At 45.9% G+C, this 12,851-nt stretch overlaps 1 protein-coding gene across 1 annotated transcript; it reads right to left on the reverse strand.

The window, feature by feature from the left end:
• Window positions 1-314: 314 nt before the first annotated feature.
• On the reverse strand, window positions 315-12,805 carry QRSL1 (glutaminyl-tRNA amidotransferase subunit QRSL1). Its single transcript, XM_054174128.1, has 11 exons — window positions 12,674-12,805; window positions 12,249-12,408; window positions 10,873-10,971; window positions 9,051-9,147; window positions 7,445-7,621; window positions 4,933-5,108; window positions 4,714-4,826; window positions 3,814-4,006; window positions 3,265-3,382; window positions 1,901-2,106; window positions 315-1,466 (listed from the first exon to the last, which is right to left on the reverse strand). Exons 1-11 carry the CDS (start codon window positions 12,695-12,697, stop codon window positions 1,255-1,257), a joined length of 1,575 nt encoding a protein of 524 aa, XP_054030103.1. The 5' UTR covers window positions 12,698-12,805; the 3' UTR covers window positions 315-1,254.
• Between the last annotated feature and the right edge of the window lie 46 nt (window positions 12,806-12,851).

Raw genomic sequence — 12,851 nt, forward strand, 5'->3', positions numbered from 1 at the left:
AGGGTGACTCCATCACCTTCCTGGGCAGCCTGTTCCAACCTCTGACCACTCTTGCAGCAAAGAGATTTTTCCTAATAGCCAATGTCAATGAAGAGGCAGCACTGTGTGAGTGCTGCACTGAAGCTGCAGTAACTATTAAGTGCCTGGCACCTGAAAACTGAGAAATGTGAGAAGAGAGAAGCAGCAGAACCAAATTAAGCTTTGGGTTGAATTTCTCCTTACTATGAGTCTGTTAAAGAAGGTGTAGGGGGGAAAAAAAGCACAGAAAGTGCCTGGGCAGCAGCACTGGATTGCAGTAGCATTCAAAAAGCTTCTTAAGGAAAAGCTCTTAACAATTTTCATCTCAAACATAACTTTTGCCCTAAACAATGTCCTCACAGTTTCTCATTACCTGAAGGAACAATTTTGCACCCCCAAACACTTCAGGAGAGTGCTTGTTTGCTAAAGCTCCAGCGTTTGTTTCCTGCAGGAAACACTGGAATTATCTGGGTACAGTGTGTGCTAAGGTTACACCTACCCCCTGCTGTGGCTATGCTGCAATGCCATAAAACTTTTACTCTATTATTACAGCAAATTGTTTTTTCAAGGCAGCTGTACAAAATGTTTGTATAGGCAGGGGTTTGTTTCTTCCCTTTTTTTTCACCCTTAGATCTTCCATCTCCCTGGAAACTCCTCCACTTCTGTAACAAGGTGGTTTTGAGAATCTAATTATCCATCACAGCAACTTTACTGTTTGTAACTCCAGAGCCATGCTAGTTCCCAAGCTCTCACCTCTAGCCTGGTGAAATTCCAGCATTGGATAGGGGAAGGCAGAAGGAGCACCACAGAATTGTTTTGCTTGGAAGGGACCTTTAAGACCATCGAGTCCAGCTGTCAATTTAGCACTGAGTGCTTGTCAGAGGATGCTGGAGGTTGGAATCAGGGCCCTGCTCTGAAAAAAAGTCAGGTTAGCTCTTCACTGGGTCAGACACCTTAAGCACATGGGAGAGAGGTGGAAAAAAGCAGCTTCATGTGGATAAGATACAGCATTTCAGCCTGGTGTTTTTAATATCAGTTAGAAATGGTTCTTCATAACATAGAGGAGTTTATTTAATGATCCACTTTGCCTTAATTACACAGTAACAAGGTGCCAGGAGTCCACCCTGCATTAGGGCTTCTAAGAAGGGATTATTTCAACAACAAAAAGGGCAGGGATGCACTTTCAGACCATCTCTTCCACAGCTTTCCTGCTGTAGCTGACTAACAAATGCTGTGTTATGAAAAAGAAGCAGATTTCTGATGCTGAAAGGCACCATGGTCATGCCTCTTCACTTCTTCTAGCTGGATCATGGGGAATTTCACTTCTTTTTCAAACCATTTGGCTACAGTGAGAAGCTGCTTCTCCTGGAATGGACGGCCAATGAACTGAAGCCCAACTGGTAAACCTCTCTCCGAGAGCACTGCAGGAACATTTATAGCTGGCAGTCCTGAAATAAAAGAGAAACACAGACATGTGCAAAGGCTTACTATTAAACAAAGCCAGCTGGAGTAATTTTTGTAACAATTCTTAGTGAACAATAAAAGTAGTAAATCATGTGGAGTAAAAAGATGAGCTGAAATGCAGCCAGCAAACCAAAGACACTGCTTGGATGACCACAAGAAATGAATTCATTTCAGGAGTTAGCATCCTCAGCACTCCTAAGAAAGAGGTTTTGGGCTTTCCCTACCCAGCTCCAAGGTGCCTCATTTTAAAATCTAGTCTTATATTGAAACTAATTTCATAACTAAACTATCACTGTAAGAGTTACACCACAGAGGTGAACTATCCTGCTTCTAAAGAAGAGGTTCAATAGCTGAAGGGAATGGAGATTAAAAACAAGTAGGCAGAGGCCAACACAGCTGAATGGCTGTCCCTGCTCACCAGCCATGTTTGCAGCCTGTGTCAGGATGTCATCCTGTGCGCTGCGGGTCCTGTTGTCCTCCTTGATGAACTCTGCATAGGCTGCTGCGTGGCTGAGGGTGGTAGGAGTGAGAAGAACATCAACACCGCTCCCAAAGACCTTCCCAAAGTCCTGGGCGATCAGCCGCCTCACCTTCTGTGCCTTGACAAAGTAACGCTCATAGTTCCTGCAAGGGAGTGGGGAGGGGAGGGTCAGACCAATTCCAAGAATCACAGGATGCAGCTGCTGGGAAGAGACCTCCAAGCCCCTCCAGCCCAACCCTTGACACAGCCCTGAAGGGTCAATGCTAAACCACATCCCTAAGTGCCAGGTCTGCGCCACTTGAACATCTCCAGGGTTGGTGACTCCGGCACTGCCCTGGGCAGACCACTCCAGTATTTGAGAACCCTGTCAGTGAAGAAATATTTCCTAATAGCCAGCCATAACCTGCCCCCTGGAACAGCTTGCAGCCATTTCCTCTAGTCCTGCCACTTGCCACCAAGGAGAAGAGAACTTCACTTCTTAGTTGCTGTGCACAGGACAAGGCCAGGACTCCTGGCAGAAAGATTTGAACATTTGATAGAATAGAATTAACCAGGTTGGAAAAGACCTCAGAGATCATCAAGTCCAACCTATCACCCAACACCATCTGATCAACTAAGCCATGGCACCAAGTGCCCCATCCAGTCTCTTCCTAAACACCTCCAGTGATGGTGACTCCACCACCTCCCTGGGCAGCACATTCCAATGGCCAATCTCTCTTTCTGGGAAGAACTTTCTCCTCCCCTCCAGCCTAAATCTCCCCTGGCACAGCTTGAGACTGTTGTCCTCTTGTTCTGGTGCTGGTTGCCTGGGAGAAGAGACCAACCCCCACCTGGATACAACCTCCCTTCAGGTAGTTATAGACAGCAAGAAGGTCTCCCCTGAGCCTCCTCTTCTCCAGGCTAAGCAACCCCAGCTCCCTCAGCCTCTCTTCATAAGGCTTCTGCTCCAAACCCCTCACCACCTTTGTTGCCCTTCTCTGGACACGTTCCAGAAGCTGTCACCAAACCTGGTGTTTATGCAGTCACAGCCATGAAGCTGTCAGAGGAGGAGGAGATGAGGGCAAACTGCTGAAGGAAGGTGAAGGGAAACCAAACCCCTAGTTTACAATAATTAATTACAAGTCAAACCAACACTTTAATGACCTTTCTGAAACTAAACAGCGTACTGAATTTCACTGCTGGGCAGCACAGCAAAGCCTAGAAACAACAGAGAACTAAGCAGGCCTGGAAAGCAGGCAGTCAGCATTTGGGGATGTCCAGCAAGACACTTAAGCTGTGGAGTTTTAAGATGCTGTGCTTACTGTTTCAGCAAGAAATAGTTCCCCGAGAGGATTCTTGCCCTGACGACATCGTTGAAGCCCTCTCGCCGTGTCGCGGCATACATGCTCTCTGTGGAGTCGTTCGTGGCAGAACGGTGTCCTGAAAGGAAAAAGCACTTTGGGAACTAAAGCTGAAGGATTACAACAAGGTATTAACAACAAAAGGAAGTGGTTTACATCTACTGTGCACTGCTGGACACAGTAGCAGACAACAGGCTGCTGTTTCTTGCGGCCTGACACGCTGCTGCTCTGGGGAAAAGAAAACCACCACAGCACATTCCTGTTTTGTTAGGGGAGCATTCAACAGATTTTAAACCCAGGCCCTCAGAAGTCTAGAAGTGAAATGCATGACCACAGGCCATTATTTACCAACTTTTCTAGGGATAGGTTTGTACTCTCTTCCATCTTGAGAAAATACACTTCTCCTGATTGAGTATTTGGTATCTGTTCAAACTAGCTGTTTTGAATGGCATCCAGCAATGCTCTTATTTGTCTGAGAAAAAGGTTGGGTTTTTTTTCCAAAGGCCTTACCATATTCTAGTCCATCAAATCTGGCCATATTTGATGCCACTTCTGCTGTGCACAGCACGTGATAGCAGACAATTGAGTAGCGAGTGTGGGGTAGACTCACTTCGATGACTTTAGCGCCTGCACTCTTGAAGAGATCAGCAGCCTTTGACCAGAGAGCCAGAATCTCACTGGAAAGCCCTGGTGCATGATACTCCTTGGAGAGAAAGGAGAAGGGGAGTGATTTTGCATGCTGGTTTACTTCTAATAGCAACCAAAATGCAGCTACTCTTTGCAAATCCCAACTCCTCGCACCACTCTACTGCCTTTAGAATTCTGCTTCACAGCAGCACAGAGCCATCCAGACAAGTATCTCAAAGCACTGCACAAGAAGGCACTAAGAGCAACCTGCCTGAGCCTATAGAGGTGACTGATGCAAGCAACACAGAGAACCAAGAACTGAAATTCCCATTTCCCTTGGAGCTTCCTGACAGTGCTTGCTGAAATGACAACAACATGTTTCAGAGGAAGCTTATGCTCACTCCAAATTGCCTGCACAGGCATCAGACCACATACTGCTCTGTCCCAGGAGCTGCTTGTGCTGTCTTCACTGTCCGACATTGCTGAGAGACTGGGAGCTGGTGGGCAGGACAAATATTTTCTGTTTGGTGTCCTGTTTGTTATTCCTGTCCATAGTTACTGGCATGATTTGTTTTCTGAAAGAGTGGTCAGGCATTGGCACAGGCTGCCCAGGGAGGTGGATGGAGTCACCATCCCTGGAGGTGTTCAAAAAGCATGTGGCCGTGGCACTGGGGGATGTGGTTTAGTGGCCATGGTGGTGCTGGCTGGACAGCTGGACTCGATGACCTTAGAGGGCTTTTCCAACCCAAACAATTCTACCATGCTGCAGGATTTAAACATTACCTTTGGAATTCCTATTGAGAGCTTGCTGACATCAGGCAAATTGGGTAGTTCAAAGGGCTTGAACTTGTCCTGAATTGTGGTAGAGTCTTTAGGATCATGTCCAGCAAGTGAACCTGAAATACAACATGACACAGGGAGAAAACATGCAGTGAGCAGCCAGGATTCCATTCATCTTGAGGCAGTGCTGTCCCCAGAAAGACACATGAGAAGCAGGAGTACCTAACACAAGTGCTGCATCATCCACACATCTCGTTAGGATTCCTGGCACATCCATGGAGTTCACTAGAGGAATGAGACCATGGCGAGAGATCAGTCCATAGGTTGGCTTTAAACCTACTACACCACAGTGAGCAGCAGGGTTTCGGGTGGATCCTCCCGTGTCTGACCCTAAAGCTCTATGGTTTCAAAAGGATCAGCATTAGTGAAAGAATTCACAACATTTCTAAGTAATAAAAAGGTAGGGGGTCAAGATGCAAGGATTCAAAAATGCCTGAGTTGTTCTAGACTAGAATCACACAGCCTAAGTTTCAGTCTGCTCCCTCTGCTTGCTCTTATTCTTCCATTCTGCTTTTCATCTGGTCTCTGATTTTCTTTAAGGCCTTTGAATCAGCCACCAGCAGAGCTAGATACAATTCAGGCCCTCAGAGTATCTTATCCTGCATTCTATTGTTCTGTTCCAGTTCTATGGACTCTGCAAGTTGTGTTCCATGCTCTTTAGTGTGTGATTTTCAGACCCTGAGATCTTATTTATCCAGCAGCCAATACACTAGGAAGCAGCAGCATTTTCCAGTGCACAAATAAATAGCAACCAAGTGCTTTTTTCACCCTTATCAGGGCATCTTTTTCCAAGTCTAGGATATTTTTCCTGTTCCCAAACCTACAAAACAAAGCATCAGAAGTCCCAGTTTAGAGTAGCTTAGGTGCATTTTTATGGTTGGCCTTGACCTTGGAGGTCTCTTCAACCTTAATGATTCTATGATCTTTAGAACCCAGTATTTTATTTTTTAAGGTGACTTCTGCTTTGGGGCTTTTTTTTGGGGGGTTTTGTTTTTGCTCTTTCACAGTTTAGACTTTGTTCTTTCCAAACTGAAATTTTTAGCTCACAAAAAATTGCAATGGAACTGGAAATTCACACTGAACTGAAACCTGCTCTGCTCTTGTTTTTCATAGTCTTAACTCAAGCATCACTTGAAAAACAATCACTTAAAGAGTAACCCAGAATTCATCCAACTCTTTGCCAGAAAAGAAATTCAACTTCAGGAGGAGGTGTTAATTTTTATTGAAGGGGGTATGTGGCTTCTCCCATAGGCACCTGCTTTTGAGGTAGCTGAACCAATTCAATTGATTTTGCTCAAGGAGGATTTTTGCAAAGCTTTTGTGCCCTCCATTTTGTAGCATTTCTGTGCACCCAAATCTCGAATGGAGAAGACAAAGGCTGGCAGCATTCCCGATGCCTGAAACAAACTAATAAGAGTGGATACAGGCAATAAAATAGCTGGATGTAACATCTCCCTGACTTGACAAAGTGCTGAGCAGTGCAAAGTGGGAGCTCAGCATGTCCAGCAATGTAAGAGAAAGTGCCAGACCACATCAGGATCAGGCCAGTCTGGCTCAGGATAAGGACCAGCAGACCTCAGGAATGGCTGCACTGAGTTCATTTTCAACAGCATTAAAACATTAATTATACCACAGCCTAGAAAAGGGCAATGAGGTGAAGAGAAACATCATGTGAAAAAAAAGAAGTATTAAAACAATAAAAAGCCAAATCAAACTGAGTTTTCCAAGTGAAAATACAGTACTAAAAAAAACCCAACCCAACCCCCCTACAATCAACATCATCAACACATATTTCAGTAATAATTAGCTTATAAGACACAGTCTATGGGTGATCAAGGGCCAATAAAAAGCATCCTTAAACACCTTGTAGTTAAGATCACAACTGAAATCATCTCTCTCTCCTGTGCAGCTCTAAAGACTGCAGAAAGTGGAAGGTGTGAAGTTTTAAGGAGCAGAGTTCTATTAACAGTTGGCTAGGGAAGGCAGAACAGGCATCAGGGTTGTTGGATAGCATGTTGCTATTCCATGCAGATAATGATGGTTGTAAAGAAAAACCCCTCCAAGATTCTGCCTTGGTGGAAAGTCTTTAAAAAATAATGAGCGAGCCACAAGCAAACAAAAGAGACCCAAAAAAATCTAAACTTGTCTTCTGACTTTTTAAGTCAGGCAAGACTGCAGCTGTCTGTGTTACATCTCTGGATCCTTTTGAGTGCTTTTAGATCCCAAACCTTCTGCATTATTACCTAACTCTGCTACAAAAAGAGAGGAGGAAAGATTAATTGCTGCTGCAAATTAAGGGATCTCCTCCTCTGCTGGATTACATTTTCAACTTGTGTTTGTGCACTGAGGATGGGTCCCAAACCCCATGCTAACTTTAACAAAGGCATGTGGGAATAAGAGTAGATCTGCCCCTCCTTTACTGCCATTATCATTTTACTCCATGCTGAGTAACACCCGGAATGAACGAAGCCCAAATTTGCCTCCTTGGATTCCTTCTGGCTTCATGACATGTCACAAACAAACTATGCTGAAATCAAACTCTTGCATGCCAGTGCCAACAAGTCTCCCATTCCAAATTAGATGATAAAATGGCAACCCCAGAATATGATCAAATTAAAAGCCTGCAGGATATTTTGAGACCTTCAATAAGAAGCTGTTTTGAAAAGCCTCTTACGCAAAACAGGTGAAAGACGACACAGCAGCTGCACTGCCTCCTGAGCTCCCTCCTGCTATTACCCACTCAGGCTCTTTGTCCTCAGGATGGGACTTTGGGGCAGATTTTTCCTTGTACTGCCTTGAATAACTCCAGGGGTTTCTGACTGGTCCAAATACCCCATCTGTGCTCCCAGATCTAAAAGAGACAGGACAAACAGAGATGATGACACACTGCATTCACCAAGATTCCTTCTTTAGCCCATTCCTCATCCCTTAGCCACAACACAAAAAGACCTAAATCCTCCTGCAGTTAACTTCAATGTTACACACAGCTGTCAAGTTTGTAGATCTTCATCCCTTTCTGGCACAGGACCTGAACAGCACACCCCTGAACAGCACATCTGATTGCTGCTAACACCACTGAAAAGAATATCACCACAGAAGCACAGAACTGACTTAAGCTGTGTAACAGTAAAGCTGCACACATGCTTCAAAACAAAGGCCTCCTGCTCTCCTAACCCTGCATTTGCAAAAGATGACCACAATCTTGTGGAAAATCATGCTGCTAAAGCTGGGGCTAAAAAGCCCTGCAGTAGCAGGAACAAGCACTTCTCTGTAAGACAGACAAGGTTACTCACTCTGCAGCCCTCTCCTGAGCCCACAGTTCACTGGTTCAGAGCACCAGACTGGCTTCTCAGAAACTGGTTTCAGTCAGCTTGTGGTCAGCTAAGTGTGAGCAGCCACCAGAAGTGGGAGTGTGTGTGTGGGGTACTTTCCTCCTTCCTCATAACCTCCACCTCGTGTTCCCCCTGACTCCAGGGTCTCTGTGTCATTAGCTAAATCGGAGTGGGTCCTTGACACAGCAGGTGAAAACAAACCTCACTGAGACATAACTTCAGAGCTTCACCTGCTCCCTGCTCAAGCTCAGGGTGCAGCTGTGTTGATAGTAGCATAAGAGACCATGCAAACACAGAGGGATGAGGCCAGTGGTGGGATAAGCCTTTTCAGGAGAACTCTGTGCTTTAATAATGAGCTTAGATCAGTTGCAATACAGCTCAATGCTGTTCCCTGCTGTAGCTTGGCTGCTTTCCCTGATTAGCTGGAGAATCAATTTGTGAGAGCATTTCCCAACATGCTCCTTACAAAAAGGAACTGCCCAGCATTAGCTTGGGCAATTGAAAGTGCTGCTCTAGATTAGCCTGTCTACAGCACATCAAGGAGTACTCATACAAAGTACTCCAGTGGCTGACTGGCAGAGGCACGGACTGATAATAGGGACATGATAATTAGTGAGGGGCAAAAAGCACCAGTGAGGGGAAAGGAAAAAGCAGCAGTTAACTGGTGTAAGCAATTCTACTGGATCAGGAAGAAGCCTGCTTGGTTTTCTGCAAAGGCTTCTTCCCCATCAAGCCCAGCTACAGACAAACACTGTTTGCATAAATCCTGCAATTATGTAATTTACACAACAGTGTCAGTGCTCAGAGAAAAAGCCATGCACCTCTCATACTCTTCAGGGTTAAAGGGTTCATTATTTTCTAACCTCACAGCAAGAGGAGTTAAGGGCTGCAGGCAGATCAGAGCAGATGGCATGCAATCACACACTGAAAACAATAAACATCACTCACCCCATTGCAAATTCATCTAGGTTTGTTTTTCCTACAAGCACAGCTCCCTGATCCAGTAATTTCTGAACTACTGTAGCATTGTAAGGAGAAATATAACCTGAAAACAATCAGAACAGTTAAGAGTGATTGGTGAGATACAGCTGATTTGTACAAGTAGCTACTCTGAACCCTTCCAAGTTGGCACCATTTCTGCATAAGAATGCTCAGTTCCCAGTGCCAAAATCCTGCTTCAGGATAACATGAGTAATTTCCAAAATGCAGCAAGAGGAAACCAAATGCTGCTTTGTTTGTAATGTTGGGGTTGGTTTTTTTCTCCACAACTCACAAGCCAGTGCCTCTGGATGATACACTTCTCAAGTGTGGAGCTAAGACTTCACACATAGTTGTTACCACAAGGGTAGCAAGGTCCTGCCTTCAGCCAATTTGCAGGGGCTGTCTAAAATAAGACAAAGAGAAATAGCTCTTTCCTGTAAAGTGCTAACCTATCTTGAACCATCTCCCACTGCCAAAAGATAAAGGAGCAGATGGTTAACCACAAGCTGAAATAGTATCCTGCTAACCTCTGTGCAGACGTGTGCACCCCTGACAACTGAGGCCCTGCATGAACTAGAAGGGGAACCAGGACACTTCCATGAGACCCCAGGAAGCACCCAGGATTTGATGTGAATATTGAAAGGGGCTTTTCCACCCTCAGTGGGAACAAGGACAATATCTCTCCTACTAGTCTCAGATATTACATTACAATCAGTCACAGCAGGTCTGAGAATGTGCCTCAAGGAGAAGCAGCTCAGGTAATGTTAGGCTTTTCCAGTGGCAAAGGCATATTTTCCTCCTTCTGCTGTCAAACAGGTTAAGGTTCTGCAAATTTACTAGAGCTAACTTCCACAAAACTCTGCAGTTTTATTTTGGGTAGAATAAAAAAAAGATATGAAGAGGGACATTCCATAAGGGTGTCTGGCAACAGGACAAGGGGGAATGGTCTGAAGCTGAGTAGGCTTAGACTGGAGCTGAGGAAGAAGTTCTCCAGGACAAGGGTGGTGAGACTCCAGAATGGGTTGCACAGAGTGGTTGTGAGGTCTCCTCCCTGGGGGTGTTTAAGGTCAGACTGGATGAGGTCTTGGGCAACCAAGTCTAGTTGAGAGGTGTCCCACAGCAGGGAGGTTTGAGTGGATGATCTCTGAGGTCCTTTCCAACCTAAGCCATTCTAGGATTCTGTGAAATGTTTTCTACTTTTGCTTTTACTGTGAAAAGCTTCTGACACCTTGAAAATGTTCATGGCAGCTTAATGGAAGCAATGAGCTCAGGAAATCTCAACAAATTAGGACAGCATTATAGAATGTGTTTGTGTTACAGGAATACAGAGACAAGGATTGTTAAAGTCTACTCTTTCTACAGCCATGTGAAAAAAAACTACTTAAGTCAACAATGAGCAGCAGAACAACAAGAAGAAGACTGGTTTGGATGTTGTAAGGCAAACCGTGCTGGAAGAGTACTGACTGCTCTCCTGGAGACCTAAAAGTAACCTGAAGCAAAAGGCAAACTCTGGAACAGTTGGACTTTAGCATATAGGCTACAATAAACATTGTGTTGTTGAGGGAGCTGCATGAGTATAGAAGATACTGTGTTTCCAGAAGGAAAAAATGCATCTGTAGTGCCAGATGAGCTTGGCAGAAGAAAGGAGAGAAACATTTTCTCAAGTGAGTGCAGCTCCTGTTTTGAAAATACTTCAGATTTCTAGGAGTCTCCACTCCATAAAACCTCTAAAGAGAAGAGCAAGAGCTCTGAACTGAGATCTGAGTTTACTTTAAAAGCTCCACTGTACCTTTTAGCATGTTTGATGCACATGTTGTCTCAATGCCAGCTGTATTGAAGTTGTCTTTCACTGCAACAGGAATCCCATCTAACACACCCAGGGGCTGACCTGCATTGGGAATTATTGCAGAGAGAAGAGCAATGAAAGCAGCCTGCTCTACACACAGAGCCTCATCAATTAGCATTCATCACACAGCTGAGTGTTTACTGGAAGCATTTGATGGTTGTCAATTATATTTTCAAGAACCACATTACATTCCAACCATAGCACTGAACATGAGAAGGAACTTCTTTGAGTGTGGCAGAGCTGGAACAGGCTGCCTAGAGAGGTGGTGGAGTCTCAGTCTCTGGAGACTTCCAAGGCCTGCCTGGATGTGTTGCAGTGTGACCTGCCCCAGGTGATGCTGCTCTGGCAGTGGGGTTGGACTGGATGATTCAGAGGTCCCTTCCAACCCCTACCATTCTGTGATTCTGCCCAAACCAGACTTGACCCTGCAAAGCAGAGCTCTGCAAATGTGTCCAAGCCACAGGACCAGGCAGCTATGTTCATATATGGAGTGCTTACCTCTTCAGTTGTGAGTATGTAATGCTTATTTCAACCATAGGTGCTGCCTAGATCTACTGCATCCCTAGGGTAGAAGCCATGAATTCTGCCTGACATACCTACTAGATAGGATCTGATTAATTACTTACTCAGAAAATTGATTGATTCCACCATCAAGCACATAAATTAATTCATTAAAATGCCTGTGTCAGAAGGCAAAACACTTGGCTGGCAATTTTCTTAAGCTGCCAGAGGGTGTCAGCCAGGAAGGTTAAAAAGCACCCCAACTGGGTGAAAATTTCCCTTTTTGCCTTCCAGGGAATGCAAAGGAAAACATGGATGGTCAGCTTTTAGCTACTACAAACAACAAGGCTGAATGCTGCTCTGTTCACCAACTAATTACTGCAATAACAGAGCTGCTTTAGTTTAATTTGCTTTCTTAACTAAAAAGCTGACAGCCGAGCCAGGTCTTTTCTATCCTTGTCAACAGGCCTGCAAAACACCACTGCATCTTCATGTTTGTGGTAGCTGTTGGCTACCAATTAAAGTAAAATTGCTGAGGGAAAGATAAGGTAACCAGCAGCAGTGCTCTTCAAGCAACACTGAGCTATTTTATTCTCCAGTGCCTCGTTTGGCCCAGGTTTTGCCTCTGATTTTTGAACTGAAGATACTACTGGGTGCCAAGCATACACCCGCAGCATGCACCCACAGCAGCAAGCCTCAGCCCCTAGCAGTGGAGCAAGTAGAGCATACACCTGCTTCGAAAGGAAAACGTTTCATTTAGCAGACAGCTCCTCCGCAGCAGCTTTTTAAGGGCTAACATCAGCCACAGACAAACCTACCTCTTCTGAATCTTTTCTCCGATTCTTCTGCCTGCTTCAAAGCAGTTTCTTCCGTTACGGTAATGTAAGCGTTAAGAAACTTGGTGCTTTTGATGAGGGAAAGGCACCTCTGGCAGAGCTCCGTCGGAGTGATTTGTCCTTCCCGCAAGGCTGCCGAGACCTGAAAGCGCAACGTGCCTTTCACAGCCAGGTGACAGAGGGGCGGCGTTGAGGGGATGAAGTGCCATCCCCTCTGCCACTTCAACAGGGAGCCCCTCAAGAAGCCCTTCTCGACCCCGGGTTCCGCTATGTTAGGGCCCCGCCGCTGCAGGAAGCGGAGACACCACGGCGGGCCCGCTCGGTTCGGTCACTTTAAAAGCCGCTGCACCACCACCGCCCCGCCGGGCTGCGCCAGCTGGCAGCGGGAGGGCCTCCGCTCTACTCACCTCGCGGAGAGAGGCTCGCAGCATGGCGATCGGCTTCTCCCCGCCGCCGTCTCACGGCAGCCGGCCCGCAGCGACCCTCACCCCGGCCGGCAGCTGGGCGCCGCCATCTTGCCGCAACACCGAGCGGCACCATTGGCAGGGGCCGCCAAGAACGCGGCCGCCCATTGGCCCCGGCTGC

The sequence above is a fragment of the Dryobates pubescens genome, chromosome 28 (genome assembly GCF_014839835.1).
Source record: "Dryobates pubescens isolate bDryPub1 chromosome 28, bDryPub1.pri, whole genome shotgun sequence".
NCBI lineage: Eukaryota > Metazoa > Chordata > Aves > Piciformes > Picidae > Dryobates > Dryobates pubescens.